Source organism: Camellia sinensis, chromosome 7 (assembly GCF_055761805.1).
Source record: "Camellia sinensis isolate YWXY chromosome 7, ASM5576180v1, whole genome shotgun sequence".
NCBI classification, from domain to species: domain Eukaryota; kingdom Viridiplantae; phylum Streptophyta; class Magnoliopsida; order Ericales; family Theaceae; genus Camellia; species Camellia sinensis.
The window spans coordinates 188612155-188631859 of record NC_138967.1 but is presented as its reverse complement, the minus strand read 5'-3'; the positions used below and the strand labels follow the sequence as shown (position 1 = coordinate 188631859).

The window sequence follows — 19705 nt, the reverse complement described above, 5'->3', positions numbered from 1 at the left end:
ACTTGTGTGTAGCCTTGAGCAACCAACCTAGCTTTATTCCTAACCACTGTACCATTCTCATCAGATTTATTTTTAAAGATCCACTTGGTACCTATCACATTCATGTCTCTAGGTCTGGGAACTAGAGTTCAAACATTGTTACGTTCAAATTGACCTAATTCTTTATGCATAGCATTGACCCAACTATCATCTAGCAAGGCCTCTTTAAAATTCTTAGGTTCAATTAGTGAAACATAACACATATGTGATACCTCATCCCGAATATGTCTTCGGGTTTTCATTCGATCCGATACACTTCTAATCACCTGTTGAACTGGATGGTTTGAACTCAGGACTTGTGGTAACAGAAGCATCAAGAGTGATGTCACTTTGTGCACTCTTTGGACTTTGACTTACCTGTGAGGATGGTACTATCTTAACTTCTTGTGCTTGGACCTCAGCTTTTCTTTGACTTTGTGGTTCAGTATCCAAGATTGGAGACTCACCATTGTCATCCTCATTTGTTGCTGGAGTAGGTGAACTTGTGTTATCTATAACCACATTGATAGATTCCATTAAAGAAGAAGTTCACAGGTTATAGGCTCGAAAAGCCCTACTAGTGGTTGAATACCCTAAAAAAATACCTTCATCACTTCGGGAGTCAAATTTGCCCAAAGGCTCTCTATCTTTGAAAATGTGACACTTACTCCCAAAAGTTTTGAAGTATTTTACATTAGATTTCAATCCCTTCCACAATTCATATAGAGTTTGTAAAGTGTCAGGCCTTAAATACACGCGATTTATGACATAAACAACAGTATTTAGGGCTTCAGCCCAAAACTTTGGAGGAAGTTTCTTACTAAGGAGCATGACCCTAGCCATTTCTTGAACAACTCTGTTCTTCCTCTCAACCACTCCATTTTGTTGTGGAGTAATAGGTGCAGAAAATTCATGCTTAATTCCATGCATATCACAAAAATTCAAAAATGAACTACTTTCAAACTTACGACCATGATCAGTTCGGATTCTTATGATACGCCCAATGGAAACACCCTGTTCATTTTGGATTTTAAGGACTAAGGCCTGGAAAGCATCAAACGTATCAGATTTTTCCCTTAAAAAATTTACCAACAAAAAACAAGTAAAATCATCAACAGTTAAAAAAATATATTTTTTACCTCCAATGCTTTCAGTGCGAGTAGGTCCCATTAAGTCCATGTGAACCAATTCAAGAGGACGCTTGGTTGTAAAGTTGTTCACCTTTTTATGAGGGCCACAGGTTTGTTTCCCAAGTTGACAAGGTCCACACACATGATTCAGATTCTTACCCAATTTAGGTATTCCTCTCACAAGCTCTTTGTTGGCTATCTTAGTTAGGTCTTTGAAATTCATGTGACCTAATCTTTGATGCCACAAATCAATGTTACTTATGATGGCTAAGTGACAAGTGAGATCATTAGTAGTAACAATCTCATAGCAGTTATTAGATGTGCGAACTCCATGCAAGACAGTATTTCCCTTGTTATCCAAAATTTCACATTTATTTTTTGAAAACAATACTTCATGATAAGAATCACACATTTGACTAATGCTCAAAAGGTTTGCTTTAAGACCATCAACAAGTAAGGCATTTTCAAGCTTGGGAAGACCAGCAACACTTATAGAGCCCTTACCAATGACTCTAGAAGTGCCGCCATCTCCAAAGGTAACAATTCCTCCTTTATATTTTTCAAGGGAGGTGAAGTAGGATTTGTTACCGGACATGTGACGAGAGCACCCACTATCAAGATACCATATGTGTGAGTCACGTGCTTTTAGAGCAGTGTGAACAACTAAACAAGTCAAATCATCTTTTCTCACCCAAATCTTTTTTGTCTTAACAAAATCAGGTCTAGTTGTCTTGGTAAATGTCTTGGCGTTGTGAACACCCTCATGAATCTTGGTATTCCGCCTAGACATGTAAGGTTGTCTCCTAACCCAAAAAGTATTCGAATTTCTACCCTTTTGAGACACCTTACCAAACAATTCAAAGCAATAAGGACGAATGTGGCCATACCTACCACAATGATGATAAATAAAAACAGGTTTTACCTCCCTTTTGTTGATCTTACCCCCTTTAGGTAAATGAAGAGAGGAATCACCCTGGTCTACCTTCAACTTTCCCTTTGCTTGAGTCTTCAGGTCATGTGAAGTAGAGGCCTATCCCTTGTGAGCTGTCGCACCATAACCTAGCCCAGTTTTGTCACAACCCATTTTTTGAGACCTGAGGATGTCTTCTAAAGATTTGGAACCCTTGTTCCATATAGCAATTGTGGCTCTAGCAATACGGAGTTCTTCATCTTTCTGACAGACTATCTCTTCCAATGTGGCTTGTGACATCTCAAGGCTTTCAAGCTTCTCTTCATATGTGGAATACACTTTCAGAAGTTCATTCCTTTCAGTTTCACAGGATAGAAGTTTTCTACATAGGTCTTGCCTGTCATTTGAGATCTTGATGACATTCTGCTTTGCTGCTACAAGTTCTCCTTTTAGCTAGACATTCTCGCTTTCACATGCTTTGAGCTTGAGAGTGAGTTTGTCATTGATTTTAGACAAATTTCAAAGATTCATCATAAAGCTTTTCGTAAGCTTGTTGTAGATCATCAGCAGTAATCTCATCATTGTTTTCAGATGTTTCATCATCATCTTTTTGCTCCTCATTCTTCTTGACCTTATCCAGTCGGGCAACTAAGGCAGAAAAGTTGCTGGATGGTAGTGAAGGTGAATCTCCTTTTTCATGAAATTGGCTCAGAATTTCCCATGCATCTTTAGCCTTTGTGCAGTGAGCAACCCATTGCTGTTCTTCATCAGAAATTGCTCCAAGAATAGTAATCAAGGCTCTCTGATTGCTCGGATTGTCAGCACTTTCTATATATTCTTCAATGGCTTGCCAGCCATCTGGGTCAAAAGCTCTCAGAAACGTCCTCATTCTGATATTCCAATACAGGTAGTTACTCCCATCAAAGGTGGGAGCATGATGCAGGTTCTGATCATGAGCTAATTCCACCGGCTTTGGAAGAGGTTGAGTGCAAGTGGACCAAAATGCCATGAAAGCACTATCCCCGTCTTCACCGGATTCAGGTTCTTCGGGTTCTTGCTTAGACCCGCTTTCATCATCCCAAGTCACAGTGTAAACTTTCTTTCGATTCTTTTTCGAAGGGCATTCAAGGGCAATATGACCAAACCCTTGACATTCATAGCACTTGACCCCTTGCCCCTTTACAATCTTCTTTTCAGTTTTTGGAGCAAGTTTTGGTGAAAAAGTTTTGGGTTTTTCATTACTCTTGTCTTTTGAAATAGGGTCTCTGAAGTTAGGCTTCTTTTTCTTCAAAATTTTTTAAAACTGTTTAGTAAACATAGCCGTCATCTCAGACTCTAAATCAAATTCAGTCTCCGTAGCTTTTGGCAGTCTCATGAGCACTAGTGAAAGCCACACTATCTTTTTGTTTTTTCTTTGAAATCTGATGGGCTTCATAAGTCTGCAAGTTTCCAACCAACTGATCAAGCTTGAGGGTATCAACATTATGAGCCTCCTCAATGGCTGTCACTTTTGATTGGAACCTCTCGGGTAAAGACCTCAAAATTTTTCCAACAACTTTAGCTTCAGGGATTTTTTTCACCGAGTGTGAAACAGGAATTCACGATATCACTAAGTTTTGCATAGAAATCATCAAACGTCTCATCATCACGCATAAAAAGGGTTTCAAAGGCGGAGGTGAGGCGTTGAAGTTTTGACCTTTTGACATAAGTAATACCTTTGTGAATCGTTTCAAGAATGTCCTAAGCCTCTTTTGCTACCTCACACGTGCAGATATGATGAAACTCTGCAGGTGTGACGGAGCAAAACAGGGAATTGAGAGCCTTACTGTTCCAACTTGAGTTTTGGTAATCAGTTGTGTCCCATTTATCAAGGGGTTTAGGAATATCAGCACCATCAATGGTGACAATAGGTTCACTCCACCCATAGATCACGCAGTGCCAAACTTTCTCATCGATGGATTTTAAAAACGCTCTCATACGAGTTTTCCAATAAGAATAGTTTGTACCATCAAGTAAAGGAGGTCTATGGGTCGAGTTACCTTCACGAATAGAATCCATATCACTAGTCACACAAAATCACACTCCTATAGTTTTGATAAAAACAAAGAGTGACCCGCTCTAATACCAATTGAAAATCCTAAGTAATTCGTGATTAGATCGGGATTAAAATATTCCAATTCCCAATTATTCAAAACACACAATCTAAATCATCAAGCACTTACAAAAGTGATTTAGATTGTTGTTTTCGGAATAAACAATAAATCGACACAAACGATTTTTACGTGGAAAAATCACAATTGAAGAACCTTCAATTGTAATCAAAAACCACGGGCGAAACGCCACGAATCAATCCACTACTGAAGAAAGAAAGATTACAAAGATAACACACAAATTACCCAACTCAGTTAATTTGTCTTCAAACCTTCTGTAACTCTTTCACCAAGCCTTCGTCTCGGAACTGATCAACCTGAAGTTGAATCCACAACTTCACTTGTCGAATCAATGACTACGTACAGAATCAAACACCTTTGAAACTCTACGTTTGAATCTTCGGAATCCACCGAAAAATAATACTCTTGTATGTATTCGATCAACCTCCTTGATATGTGCTTCTCAATTCAAGAGTTTAATACTCATTCAATTTTATCAAGGAAAACTCACAAAAACCCTCTAGAAGAAAACCTTAGAAAACCTCAAAGTAAATCTGAAAAGTAATCCTAGTTTTGGAGAAAAACAACTACTTATAGAAATCCTGGATTTTGAAGCTCGCTCGAGCGAAGCTTCTCTCGCTCGAGCGAGGAACTTAACTCGTGTGATTTCCATAAGTGCCTTTGCTCGAGCCACGAAACCTTTGCTCGAGCGAGCAATCAACTTTTTCAGGTTTTTATACAGACACAATTCTCCACTCGAGCCACGCAAGCTTCGCTCGAGCGCACATTCATCTCTTTTAGGTTTTAAGCCAGACGTAGTCTTCGCTCGAGCGAGGAAGACAAAACAGTAAGGAAATTTTACAACTCAATTAACAAAGTTGTTCGTGGGATTGACAAGACTAAGGGACCTAATTTAGAACAAAATATCATTCTTTCATAACCTTGTACTCAAATCAACAATACATACCACAACATGTGATCCACAATGCAAAATGTTTTCCCTTCAACACAAGGTAACATTACAATTAAAAGAAAGCAATCAAACATGCTCAAATAAATCTGGATACTTGGAGCGGACTTCTGCCTCCCTTTCCCATGTTGCCTCCTACATCCCATAGTGTCTCTACAACACCTTTACTAACGGTATAGTTTTGCCTCTTAACACTTGTTCTCGGGTATCTAAGATTTGAACTGGCCGCTCTTTGTAGGAGGCATCCTCATCTACCTCTGAATCTAGCCAATCTAACACATGAGAAGGGTCGGGTTCGTACTTCCTAAGCATGGACACGTGAAACACATTGTGAACCCTCGAAAGTTGTGGCGGTAAAGTTAACCGGTAAGCCACTTCCTCGATCCTCTCCAATATCTCGAAAGGCCCAATGAACCTCAGAGACAACTTCCCACTCTTGCCAAACCTCATCAAACCCCGCCTAGGTAAGATTTTAAGGAACACATGATCACCTACTTCAAAGGACAAGGGTCGTCTCCTCTTATTGGCATAACTCTTTTATCGGCTTTGGGCCATAGCTAACCTCTTCTGAATGAGAGCAACTTTCTCGGTTGTCTCCCTAACAAGTTCCAGACCCAACAATGGTGCATCCCCTACCTCGGCCCAATAGACTGGTGATCTACAAGGTCGGCCATACAAGGCCTCAAACGACGCCATCTCGATACTAGCTTGATAACTATTGTTGTAGGCGAATTCAATCAACGGTAAGTGCCTCTTCCAAGACCCCTTGAAATCTAGGACACAAGCTCTAAGCATGTCCTTCAAAATTTGAATGGTGCGCTCCGATTGCCCATCGGTTTGAGGGTGATAAGCGGTGCTAAAAGTCAACTTGGTTCCCAAGGTCTCTTGAAGGCTTTGCCACAACCAGGCGGTAAAACGAGGATCCCTATCCGACAAAATGGTTATCGGAACCCCATGAAGCCGAATTATCTCTCTAACATACAACTCTGCCATGTGCTCAACTGAGTCGCTAGTACGCATTGGAATGAAATGTGTGGACTTAGTCAACCGATCAACAATTACCCAAATGGCATCATTGCCCCGCTGTGTTCTAGGAAGCCCATCTACAAAGTCCATGGTAACGTGCTCCCACTTCCACTCGGCTATAGGCAAAGGTTGTAACAAACCCACTGGCCTTTGGTGTTCGGACTTCACTTGTTAACAAGTAAGGCACTTGGACACAAAGGATGCGACATCCCGTTTCATACCCCTCCATCAAAACTGACGGCTAAGATCACGATACATTTTGGTGCCTCCCGGATGTACCGTAAGGCGTGAGTAGTGGAACTCTAGAAGCACTTCTTCTCTACATGGTTCAGGTACAAACAAACGGTCTAGGTAGCGCACACTCTAATCCGAATGGATGTTCAAACCCTTCTCTTCCTTCCCAATGGAGATCCTATCACGAATTAGCTCTACTTCACGATCTCCTTTTTGTGCCTCTACAACTTTGCTAATTAAGGTGGGTTGAGCACTCAATGTAAACAATGCTGCACCCTCTCTGGACTCACCCAATTGCAATTTGAACTTGCCAACTTCACCCAACATAACCCACTCCCGAATGGCCACACTCGCCAATCTGCTCACGATTTTTTGACTTAAGGCGTTGGCCACTACATTGGCCTTCCCCAGGTGACAGTGCAACTCAAAATCATAGTCTTCTAAGAACTTCATCCACTTTCGTTGTCTTAGATTCAAATCTTTCTGGGAAAACAAATATTTCAAGCTCTTATGGTCGGAGAAAACCTCAAATTTCTCACCATACAAGTAATGCCTCCAAATTTTCAAGGCAAACACTACCGCTGCTAGTTCTAGGTCATGAGTGGGGTAATTCTTCTCATGAGTTTTCAATTGACGTGAACCATACGCTACAACCTTTCCCTCTTGCATCAAAACACAACCAAGCCCATCCCGAGAAGCATCACAAAAGACAGTATAACCCAAACCCCTTTCTGGAATTATCAACACCGGTGCCGTGGTCAATCTAGTTTTTAGCTCTTGGAAGGACTTCTTACAAGCTTCACTCCACACAAACTTAACCCCCTTTCTAGTCAATCTAGTTAAAGGCGTGGCTAATCTAGAAAAGTCTCTCACAAACCGCCGATAGTACCTCGCCAATCCCAAGAAACTTCGAATCTCAAAAACATTTTTAGGTTGCTCCCAATCCTGTACAGAGTCTATCTTGGAAGAATCTACGATCACCCCTTCACTTGACAGTTCCTCCTCGGAGGTTGAATAAATTAGGATGTCGTCCACAAAGTGATCCAAGTACTCCCTAAAAATTCGGTTCATCAAATCCATGCAAGAAGCCAGTGCATTGGTCAACCCAAAGGGCATTACTAGGAACTCATAGTGGCCATAACGCGTATGAAAGGCCGTTTTCTGGATGTCCTCCTCCCGGACTCTCAACTGATGGTACCCCGACCTCAAATCTATCTTTAAAAAGCAACAAGACCCTTTAAGTTGATCGAACAAGTCATCTATTCTAGGCAAAGGGTATTTGTTCTTGACAATAACTCGGTTCAGTTTGCGGTAATCAATACACAACCGTAACGACCCATCTTTGTTCTTCGCAAAGAGGGTCGGCGCTCCCTAAGGTGACGTACTAGGGCGAATGAAGCCCTTGTCTAAAAGCTCTTGGAGTTGAATCTTCAACTCATGCAACTCTGCTGGTGCAAATCTATACGGCGCCATAGAAATTGGTGCCGTTCTAGGCACTAAGTCGATCGTGAATTCAATCTCACAGTGGAGTGGCAAACTAGTAAGGCCCTTGGAAAACATGTCCGAGTATTCACACACTACCCTAGGCAACTAAACTTGAGTCCCGCCACTCTCATTATCCAAAAGAGTAACAAAAAGACCACTAAGCTCATTCCTACTTTGAGGATCAAATACTAGTGATAAGACCCGATCAACCCTGTCCCCCAGAAAATAAAAACAATCACCACCCGAAATGCACAATGTGACCCTCCGTCGGAAACAATCAATCATTGCCCAATACAAAGACAACCAATCCATGCCTAGAATAACATCAAAACTCAACATGTCTAGCAACACAAAAGCAAACGAGAGTCTACGACCAGCAACCCCTATCTCGCAACCACGGCATTCCCGATCTAAGTCAACTGTACCCCCAAATAGTGACTCTACTCTGAGCAGAGATGCTAACTGTGCCACCTCTAACCCTAATGCAGATGCGAATGCAGCAGATATGAATGAATGAGACGCACCCGTATCTATCAATACACTGGCCAAAGAATTACATACAATAAAAGTACCTCTCACAACCGAGGGTCCTGACAACTGCTTTGGCGCGGTAATAGCATACATGCGCCCCTGTGCCCTCTGGTCAACCTGCTCATCCCTCGGAGCATAGGCCTACTGTACTGACTGAACCGAAGCGGCTCCCTGATGAACTCGTGAAGTCTAAGCTGAGTGAGCCTGCTGGTGGCTCTGAGTCTGCCTCGACCCAAATGCGCCAGATGCGCCTCCCAACTGCGGACATGCTCTCGTCATATGCCTTGACTGACCGTACTGATAGCAAGTAGGTCCCTGCCCTCTACTCTAAGACTGACTCTGAGATCGGTTAGGTGGTGGTGGTGGCAACATCTGCTGTCATCCTCCCTTTTGTGGACATGCAAAGGCCTTGTGACCCGGTTGGCCACACTTGAAGCAAGAAAACCCACTCGGCGCACCCCTTCCCAACCTCGCGCTAGGCAAGGGAAAGGTAGATCTAGACTGTTGTTGCTAGGGCTGGGATTGGGATGAAAGGGTGCTCTTACTCTTCTTATTAGGCCTATAATCTCCTTGCGACCCTTGGCCCCTAGACCTCAAATTCCAAAGCCTCTCCTCTTCAACCTCCACCGTAATTACGGGTGTGCATAATACCGCCGAAACTGCCGAAACTACCAAAACCGCACCAAACTGCACCGCCAAGGCAAATTCGTTATTATTTGCCAATCGAACTGCCGGTTTTTGGTAAGAAAAATGGCAAATTCTAGTGACACTTTTATCAATCCGCCGGTTTCTATTTTTCTTCCAAACCACACCGACCCGCACCGCTATTAAATCATGTTTTATAAGATTCTAAAAATTCTTTTTTACTTAAGTTTGCTTGTTGTTCTATATCTTAGAATATAGTATTACATTACTACTCGAGGGGAATTCAAGATATCAGTAATCCAAAAAATAAAGTTCGATTCCAATTCACTTTTCAATCTTTTTTTTTTTCTGGCCATGTTGCAAACTTGCATTAGCTCACTTTTCAATCTAAATACTTTTCAACAGTAAACATTTTCAATATATTGTAAACCCTGAATGATATTAATTTTATGTATTGTATTTGATTATTGTAGCTTCCATAGATGCTTGTAATGAACTGATGGCATAGTCATTGATATTATCATGTTGTTGCTACACTTGCTGCATTAGAAGAAAGCTTCGCAAGATGCTTAACATCACGGTATCTCTCGTCTTTTTTTTACTCTTTAATTTAAGTTTTGTAATTTGAATTATATTTTTTATAAACCGCCAATCCGCCCGAACCGCCAAGGCAAATCCGCCATTATTTGCCAACCGAACCGCCGGTTTTTGATAAGGAAAATGGCAAATTCTAATGACATTTTTATTAATCCGCCACCCGCCATACGGTTTCTATTTTTCTCTTAAACCGCACCGACCCGCACTGCACACACCCCTAACCGTAATCTCCACATGTGCAGCTGCCTCCACAAGACGGTCATAATTTCGGATCATGTTCCCGACAACCTTGAATAGGATCTTAGTTCTAAGCCTTTTCTCGAACTCAAAGCAACGACGTTCCTCCATTGCTACTAATTCCGGTGCAAACCGAGACGAACTAGAGAAGGCCGCTTCGAACTTGGCCACGATCATGTTAAGCTACTTAAGGTCTTGGAACTTTTGCCTCAATCTCTTCCTAGCCGTGGGAGGTAGGTACTTGTCTTGGAAGGCCACCACAAATGCCTCCCATGTAGGTTCTATGCCGCCCTTGGCATACTTCCACCATTGGCCTGCGTCACCCTTGAGATAGTAGCTAGCAAGGGTCACCCTCAACTCACTATCCTCGATGTGAAGCATTTCGAAGGTCTTCATGGTTTGTTCAAGCCATTCGTCTGCTCTCTTTGGCTCGGGGCCACCATGGAATTCATCCGGCTTGGCCCGCAAAAACTCCCTCGTGAGGAAGCTCGCCCTTGTCTCCACAACATTCTCCCTAGCCTGGGTCTCCGCCCTAAGTATGTTCATGGACTCCCTCAATGCCCCAACCATCTCCCAGGCTAGAGCCCCTTTTGTGACTTGGCCGGCTTCTCCCGACACTTCCGCTTGCCCCACTTGTTTGGCCATGTCAACTTGGCCTAGAACCTCTTCTTGTATTGGGACCTCATGGACCGGTATCTCATATACACCTCGGCGACCTCGACCTCGCCTTCCACCCCTACCACCTCGTGTTCGAATCCTTCCCGACATTCTAATTGAGAATCAAGGTAAATAATTTAGCACATCATCCCAAATGTGCTCGCAACTTGCCTCACACGTTAAACTATAGCAATTCCATATACTTTATCACACAAATAATTTAATTCACTCCACATAAGCACTTAGTCACATAAACACATACGAAATATCCTTTAGTGATGAGATTCGTCCTATGAAAAACCAAGAATTCTTAGTAGAATGAGTATTGATCAAGTACCCTTCTAAGAAGACTTCAAGGAATCTAACAGGCGCAAATAACATCCCAAAAGTCCAATCACATACCCACATAGTCACGTAAACATGCTATCACATAATCTCAAATAAACAAACATTTCCTAGTCATGCGAAATTAACCCATCGTGGTATGGCAACCACTTTTCGTGAGCCCCCAAGTATTCAAACCTGGTAGCTCTGATACCAAGTTGTTACGCCCTGAATTAATCCCAACATGAATTATACATCAACCACATACATTCATTAATTACAACCATTCTCCATTCTTTGTATCAAAAATCTCCATGGTTTATACAAAGGTTCCACATGCAAATATACATTCAATGATAAGAAAACACCTGAATCTATAGCATGTGAAACATAAAGTCTCAAAATAAAAATAAAATAAAAGAGATGACCTTACGGGCTTACATCTTCTAAGGCAATAGTCCGGTTACACAAAATGGTCTTTCGGATCCATACCAAATTAGCCCTAGGCTTTACAAAAATTACGAAAAAAGAAAGAGTGATCTACTCTTCACAAAAACATATCCACACCCTTAGCTTGGTGGGATCACAACATCCTTACTTGCACCAAATCCCATAGGGGTGAGCATAAAGCCCAGTAGAGAATTCCCACAAAGTATATACAGTTATGCAACTCCAATTAAAAATGCAAATGTCAATGCCATGTCACGCACCTTTTAAAGAAAATCCATTTCATGCTCTTTTAAAGATTACCATCTTTCAATAAAATTTGCAATCTCAGCTTATTTCAAACATTCTTATTTTTAATCAATAAGGGGCGGTAAATACGACACTGGTAATCCTTAGGCTGGTGTCTACAAGTAGACTCTACAAGTACTACGAAATTGTCATTTTTACCAGTATTAACCGGAAGGCTCGACACCTATCCGCACAGGTTTCTGGTCTTTCACCAAGGACACTTAGGCCAACTTATCAAAGTCATCTACACTCCCTAAAATTTGGGAATTTGGGAATTTTGGCAAATGAGAAAAATACCTATGAAATTCTTTATTCTTTTATGTCAAGAGGGTGAATGAAAGTAAATTTCATTAATGTTTAGAGAAATAGCCATCTATGTGAGGTAAGGGAAATGAGATGTTATTTTCATATAATTGTTAAACACTAGAACATGGATTGTTGGAAAATGATAAGTGGTTGTGTGCCTTGAAATGTAAGAATTGTAAAATCTTGGAGAGTTATGTTGAGAACATCATATATATAGTCTTGAAGAGGCTAACTTGCTATGAATTGTGCATGGCGATTGATTGTGGTTGTTGCTATGAATGGAAGGCACATGGTTATGTTGTGAAATAACATTGCAAGAGAAGAAATGAGAAATTGAAATTAATTGATCTTGTTGTAGAGATATTTGAAAATAAAGAAATATTATGAGATATTGATTATTGCGTCGCATTCTTATTTGATAAATTATCGTTAATGTGCATGAAATGAATGATTACCATTATTGCATTCTCATCATGTTTACTTAAGGGGAATTATATTGTAATGAGAACTAACGGAAATGTGAAAGGGGTAACATCAAGACAAAACACTTCTCCTTTCCTTGGTAAATCCCAACTAAAATCACATTTCTTAGGTTATATGAATGAACAATCAACATAGAGTAACAAGGATTGAGTTTTGGAAACCCACATTTAAAATTTCTCTACATTATGACCCAAACCCTAAAATCAACACAAAACTTTGAGAGAACTCTGAAACCACCATCAATGTAGCAAAACATGTATATATAACTCAAGAAATCCCTACCTCAAGCTTGATGAAGAAATGGAGATGATGAGAGGGGAAAACCCTAGAAATCAAAGGTTGTCAAAGCTCAATCTCCACCACACAATGTACTTCTTGCTTGCTCACCAAAATAGAGAGGGATGATGGTGGATCTAGACTCCAAGATTTGTAGGAATCAAAGAGTTTTGGTGTTTGATGATGTTTTCTAGAGAGAAGGGGGAGCAAATGTGTTTTTAGAGAGAGAAAAGTGTGAAATAAATGAGATACAAACAGTCCTAAAAGAGAAAGAAAAACAGAGCCTCTGACTACCCAGACGTCCTGCACGTGCGGCTCCCATCCCCGCACGTACGGCCCTTCATGCGCACACCTTGCTCCGCACCTGCATATTTTGCAGTATGCAAGCCAAACAAACCCCTGAATTCTGCACGTGCGGCTTGGCCTCCCGCACGTGCGGCCCTTTCCCGCATGTGCGACCCATGGCCCCCGCACGTGCGGGCCTTGGTTTCCAGCCCAGAATTTCTGGTCCAAACCCCCTGGGCACTCTGGACTCGACCAAGCACCCTCCAAAGCAAGGAAAACATTAACACTGAAACGAACAAGGATGGAAATTTCAAGGAGAGTTCCCAAATCACCACAACCCGAAAGATCAACCAAACTTAAGTGGAACTTGACACACTAACGAGGCAAAATAGAAGTTAAATAAAAAGAAACAAGACGGATAACACCCGGGCCATCACAATTAATCTAAAATGGTGGGGCTTTTGTGGGTTTATGTAACATAAAAATATTAATTTATTTGAGGTTTTATTTATTAGGTTTGTGTGATTGAAGTGGTGGAGTAGGGTGTTTGGAGTTGGTGTTGGAATATTATTTCTAAGCGTTTGAGGTAAGTAACCCTCTATCACTGTTGGTACATTTTTTATTCAAATTGAATCGTTTAAAATTATAAGTATTTATTCGTAACCTTCATGTTCTCTTAAAATAAAATATGGGTCAAGTATAAAATAGCATCGAATATTATTATGAAAATTATTTGAATATTTTATGGAACTATTATGAAAATTGTACTAAATGTTTATTCTGAAAATATCGAATATTTTATTTAAAAGTTGTGTATTGTTTAAATTTTGAACATCACTCTAGTTTGACTATGATTTGGACCCTAGCCAATAGGGATTATTTATTAGCACATAAACTAGTTTCTTTTGGGGCTTTACCACCGGCCTATGTGTGGTTCTGGGCCTTGTCACAAGCTAAGTGACCGTAGTCACCAAGACTTGGGTTTTGTGAATCGCATCATTGAATTATTGAATATCGAACCATCAATTTGAACAACGAAATTTCGTCGAATCATCTCATTGTCTTTTCAATTAAAATGTATTGCTACACTGTTTATTTTCAGCTATGAAACCATCTTACAAAATAATTGTTCATTTATTGAATGGTAGCAATATATATATATATATATATTTGTATACTTGATCCAGCTTGCGGTAATGGTTGGTTATTTACTAGGCTGTCTAGCTCACCCTTATTTTATTTTTTTCAGATTCTGAGGAGTAGAGCTGCGCGGGGTTTTTACTTGTAGGAGTGCCGAGAGTAGGATTATGATTTAAGCACTTGGATTTTTTTTTTTTATTTTATTGGTGGACTTGGTGGACAGTTTCATATGATGAGAATTATTTATTTGTATGGTTTTTAGTATTATGATATTTAAGGATTTAATTTGAGTATTTTACATTATTGGTTATGTGTTGGACTCTTAGTCTTGCATGCTCACTTAAATGAGTGTGAGGCGTTGTCACAGAACTTGGAGCGTGATAGAAATTGAACAATTTAAAAGTTGACAACAATGGGTTCTCATCTTCAATTATTACCAACAAATAATAATTTAGTGAAAGGTGCCACGTCTGATTGGTAAGTCAATTTGGTATAAAAATTTAATCGTCACAGCATTACTCTAAAGAGAAAAAAAATATATATATATATTTGAATGATCAAAAACACCATTCCAAATCTAATCACATTATTTGTTTGGAAACTATGTTTGAATGACAAAAATATCAAAAATTACATTTCTACTAATGAGATTATTGTGTCCTTGTGATTCATGCATTTGGTTTAATTATGGATTGTGAATTAATATTATAAGTTCATTTAAAGTAATGTGAAGTTTTTGTATATAAATTATTTTCTAAACTTTTACCCAAAAAAAAAAAAATATGAAAAGAGAGAAAGGAACATGAATCATGAAAATATACAAATGCAATATCCAATAAGTTAATTGTGAGCTCTTACAACAAATAAATGGAAATACAAATTTTGTTATCAATAACAATTTTACTCAGAACATTTTTATCATATTTTCTACTGTGTACTCATAATTGAAGCAAAACTCACATGGTATAATTGTGTAAGTTTCACTCCAATTATGAATACACAATTTAAAATATGATTAAAAATCTCAAACCTCCAAACTTACTCTATCACACACAAAAACATTTCTTCATCATACCATGAATGTAAAAAGACAAATCCTACTAGATATGTGAAAATCACAAAGAAAGTACTTTAAATGAAATTTCGCTCCTATTATGAATACGCAATTAAAAATATGATTAAAAATCTCAAACCTCCAAACTTACTCTATCACACACAAAAACATTTCTTCATCATACCATGAATGTAAAAAGACAAACCCTAGTAGATACATGAAAATCACAAAGAAAGTACTTTAAATGAAATTTCATCCTCCTCACATTCCTTCTTTCATCACCTACATCCCTCCCTGAATTGCATCAACCACCGTCATATTAACTTGAAATGTCTTGGCAAGAACATCGCCAGAAATCATTGGTTTTGATCGGAAAACAGCGTTGGCCACCATCATAACACCAGGATTCTGGCTGCTTAACCCATCAATCGCGATAGCACTTCCTTTCATAATGAATGAGTCCTATTGGGAACACAAACACATCACCTTTCTAAAGAACTTTACTAATAAAACGGTTTTCAAGGTTGGAAGTAACGAAGCCGACCTCGAGGGTGCCTTCACGGACGGTGAAGATTTCAGTGGCACGAGGGTGTATGTGAGGAGGGTTAAGGCCCCACGGAGCATAGTCGATGCGGACCATGGAGATACCGAGAGTGTTGAGCCAATAAATATTTCAAATAGACAAACATCCAAGCCATATGGGCATTGGCAGAGCAAAAGAAGGGTAAATGCTGAAACAACCCTTGATGTTTTTGTTGATTACAAATGTTTGTTGTTATTATTGAACTGCAGGTTCTCTGTGTTTGGGATGATGAATAAGGTATGCAAAAGCCATTTGCTTTTCAACTCTGCAGTATCTTTTGGATTTGGAATAAATTAGTTGTGCTTATTTCAGTGTGTAACACCAATGGGTAGACGTCTCTTGAGGTAAATTCAAATTGAGAAATTTATTGTTCTACTACTTCTAACCATTTTAACCCAAGACCCCTGGATGATGGTTTACTTTGCACTAAGAGCTGGTTCCTGAGGCCTATACTAGATCTTGATGACCTTAATAGTCGTCTTAATGTTGTATCCTTTCATCCCCTCAAGATTACTTTAATGTTATCAGGACTAAATCACTAGTTTGAAATGCTAGAACATGACATAGTTAACCTGAAAGCATTGTAAGATGAGGTTTGGCTGTTAACCTGAAAGCATTGTAAGATGAGGTTTGGCTGAAATCAAGCCCTGAGCATGAAATTTAGAAATCCACATTTCTAACTATTCCATGAAGGGTGATTACATAACTAAACATGAACTAATAAATGGATTCCCCTGCATTTGAATTCTGTATCCTTAATCTACCTTGCGAAAAATTCATATACTTTAACAGAATGAAGATATCATTCTTCCTTTGTTCTGAAGAACTGTTGGCTTCTTTACGGGAAACTCTGAAGTCGGTCAAGGATATCCTCCACATACTCAAGGTGCACTAATATCTTACCTATGTTCTTTCTTCTATCTATATCCTACATTTGTATTATTTCCAAAATAAAGAATTTAAACTTCATTTTTCAATTAGTAACTGCAGACGTGAATCAGTGGCTGGAAACTAAGCAATTTTTCACACTTTCAATATATTAATTATTTCTATCTGATTTAAAGGTTTGTAAAAGTGCAAACCTTTAAATCAGTTTAATAACCTCACACAGCCCCTTTTTTTGCTTTGCTGAAAAGAGTCATTTTGAAATGGAGATTTTGCCTGAAATTTGTAGTTGTAGCACATTGCCACTAGTTCTTTTGAACACTTACTATTATGTGGTTCAAAATGATGGGCACAAAAAAAAATTTGTATTATGTTTCTTTTATGAATCTGTATTTAATCAGATTTTAAATTTATGAATCTTTTGCTTTTGCTTCTGGAAGAAATTCAACTCCCCAAGTTCTGCATGTACAACTGGCGATTGGACAGCTTTTCTGAAGGTAAAATTTCCTCTTTCATGGTATTTGTTCCGTGTACAGTTGTTACAATAATCCATTTTACACTTTCTCTTATAGAGCATCTGTTCACTCCTACATGTGAACAAGATATTTGAAGTTGGCATTTCTGGAAGTCTTCGAGAGCAAATGAAATATTTGAATTTGGACATTGTTCAATAGGTATGAAAACTATTAGTTTAACTAATTCTTTCTAAATTTGTGTGACATATACTCACAATCTCTTGTTCATGTGTTTAAATTTGTCACAGGCTGGATCATGCATTTTGACAGACTTGGCTTATGTATATGAATTGGTTAGTTTATCTATAGACCTTAATATTTCATTAGGCTACTTTGTATGTACTTTGCTAAGATTCCTCAAAGTTCCGAGATCAGGAAGTTCTGTCCTTCAATCTAGGGTAGCCAATGACTTCAATAAGATGCCTGAAAATGTATCCCACTCCGCTCTACTGGCCATACACCTTTACTTGTGCTCAAAGTTCTATTTGTGTCTGTCTAAAGGACTTTTAGTCTAGTAACATTAGAACTCTTGCTTGAAACTAAGCTTTTGATATTTTATCCCTAATTATTTGTGAGAGCCTTATTCAAAGCTGTCTGCTCGTTTAAAAGAAAAAGGAAAGAAAAAAAAAAAGTGCAAAAGAGAGGAAATTATTGTATTGGAGAAACTTTTAGATTGAGAACAACATATATATATATATTTTTATTATTCTAGAACAAGGTCTGAAAATGACGAAATAAGGCTTGGTTGCCAGTGTAACCAATGACTATGTTGTTGATTTGGTTCAAATCTTTTCTTAACTTTCTTTAGTTCTGATGTAAACTAGTGGAGTGGCTAAGACAAACAGAAATGGATGAATATTAGATGAAGCTAAATGATACATAAGGCCTTATATTGGTTATTTACATCTTGCCCTCCCCAGGCCCCACTTTGGCAGGGGCCTCGTGCACTGGGTCACCCTTTCTTATTCCCAACCTCCCATTTCTTATTTCTGCCAAGATGTTAAACCTAACATTCCCACTCCACATCCCTTGCCCGAGGGGGAATCATTTAGTTGAAGCCATTGTTGATGTTTTTTTTTTTTGCAATGCAAGAATTACAGGTGACCTTGCAAGTGCAGTTGAAAAGGGCTTTCAATGTGAAGTACTGCATTTCTGTAGTCATTGATTCACTGATTTTATTAATCTCTTTGTTTTTTACAAGTTTCTTCTTTATTCTTTTTTCTTTAATTGTGTACTTGCTTCTTTCTTTATTACGTTTTGAGTAACTTTCTTGTGTTTGTGTTGTGTTGTGTAGGTGATTGGTGTTATTGATGTGAGCAGAAGTAAAGACAAGGGTTATGGGACAATAGTGAAAGAAGGGTTCTGTGATGAGGTAATACACCCTTCCTATTGGTGATCTTATCTTATTTCATAAAATTAAAGCCTTTAGGTATTTTCTATAGTATTGTATTCTCTTATTTATTGTAATTATAAACCAAATCAAATCAAACCAAATCAAGCCTAGCCTTAAGTCCCATCAAATGGGGTAGGATTATTTATCACAGTTATGAATTAGAAAATTTTAATTTGTTTACCTTGTGCCTAAGCCACCTACTCTATCCACTGCCTTCTTTATAAAATGTTCAAATAACAAGATTAGTAGTGAAATGATTGAGTTTGTTGTTATACAAAATTCATGAGTGATGATACAAGGTCCTTCATATTCTTGCTGCTAGTTTTCTTAATGTCTGCAACTATTCTTCTTCCCCTCAACCCCCCCAACCCACTTCTGACAAATCATTCCACCATGTTGAATTGCAGTTGGATGAGCTGAGACAAATATATAAGGAATTGCCAGAATTTTTGGAAGAGGTGCTTGTTCTTATTTTCTTTTCAGACCAAATTTAGAAATGAATTTGATAGGACTTCACATATTTTGATAACACAAGTGCTTTACAGGTATCATCATTGGAACTTGCTAGGCTTCCTATTATGTCTGGAGACAAGTTTCTTACATCAAATAGGTTGGTCTCTGTTTCAATACCAATTTTAAAAATTATTGTGTTTGGTTTGAGTTTTTTGGATTAAATTTTTAAAAAATTGAGTTTTTTGGTTTTCATATTTTTTTGTTTTTAGTGAATATTTTTAAAATTTTAAACATTTTTTTTTTTATTTTTTTAGATACACCTTACTTAGATGTATCTAAAAAATAAAAAAATTTGTGAAAAGTATTTTTAAAGATTAATAAATACATAAAAATACAAAAAAACGTACTGAATTCTTGTAATTTTTTTTGTATTTTTGGTATTTAGTGAATTTTTAAAAGGTTTTTTTCACAATTTTTTTACTTTTAAGGTATATTTATGTTAAGTATGTCTAAAAAGTAAAAAAAAAATTGCTTAAAATAGTAAAAAAATTCAGTAAAAACAAAAAAAAACACGGAAAACAAGAAAGTATAATTTTTTGAAAAGTGTTTTTTGAAAAATCTAACCAAGCAATATCATTAGATATTTAATGAATGATCCCATCTTCATATGGATTGAAGATTTC

General features: G+C 38.4%; 1 protein-coding gene and 1 pseudogene across 2 annotated transcripts in view; one reads left to right on the top strand and one right to left on the bottom strand.

Moving 5' to 3' along the window:
- Nucleotides 1-15475: 15475 nt before the first annotated feature.
- Nucleotides 15476-15833, bottom strand: LOC114282137 (putative germin-like protein 8-1). Its single transcript, XM_028224787.2, has 2 exons — nucleotides 15738-15833; nucleotides 15476-15655 (listed from the first exon to the last, which is right to left on the bottom strand). Exons 1-2 carry the CDS (start codon nucleotides 15831-15833, stop codon nucleotides 15476-15478), a joined length of 276 nt encoding a protein of 91 aa, XP_028080588.2.
- Nucleotides 15834-16015: 182 nt separating this feature from the next.
- LOC114282143 (DNA mismatch repair protein MSH5-like) overlaps nucleotides 16016-19705 on the top strand; it is a 12196-nt pseudogene continuing 8506 nt past the window's right edge. The window contains exons 1-9 of the transcript XR_014336853.1: nucleotides 16016-16046; nucleotides 16137-16264; nucleotides 16576-16662; nucleotides 17102-17158; nucleotides 17234-17335; nucleotides 17425-17469; nucleotides 18471-18548; nucleotides 18977-19027; nucleotides 19115-19179. The product of XR_014336853.1 is annotated as a DNA mismatch repair protein MSH5-like (transcript). The remainder of the gene's footprint in view (nucleotides 16047-16136; nucleotides 16265-16575; nucleotides 16663-17101; nucleotides 17159-17233; nucleotides 17336-17424; nucleotides 17470-18470; nucleotides 18549-18976; nucleotides 19028-19114; nucleotides 19180-19705) is intronic.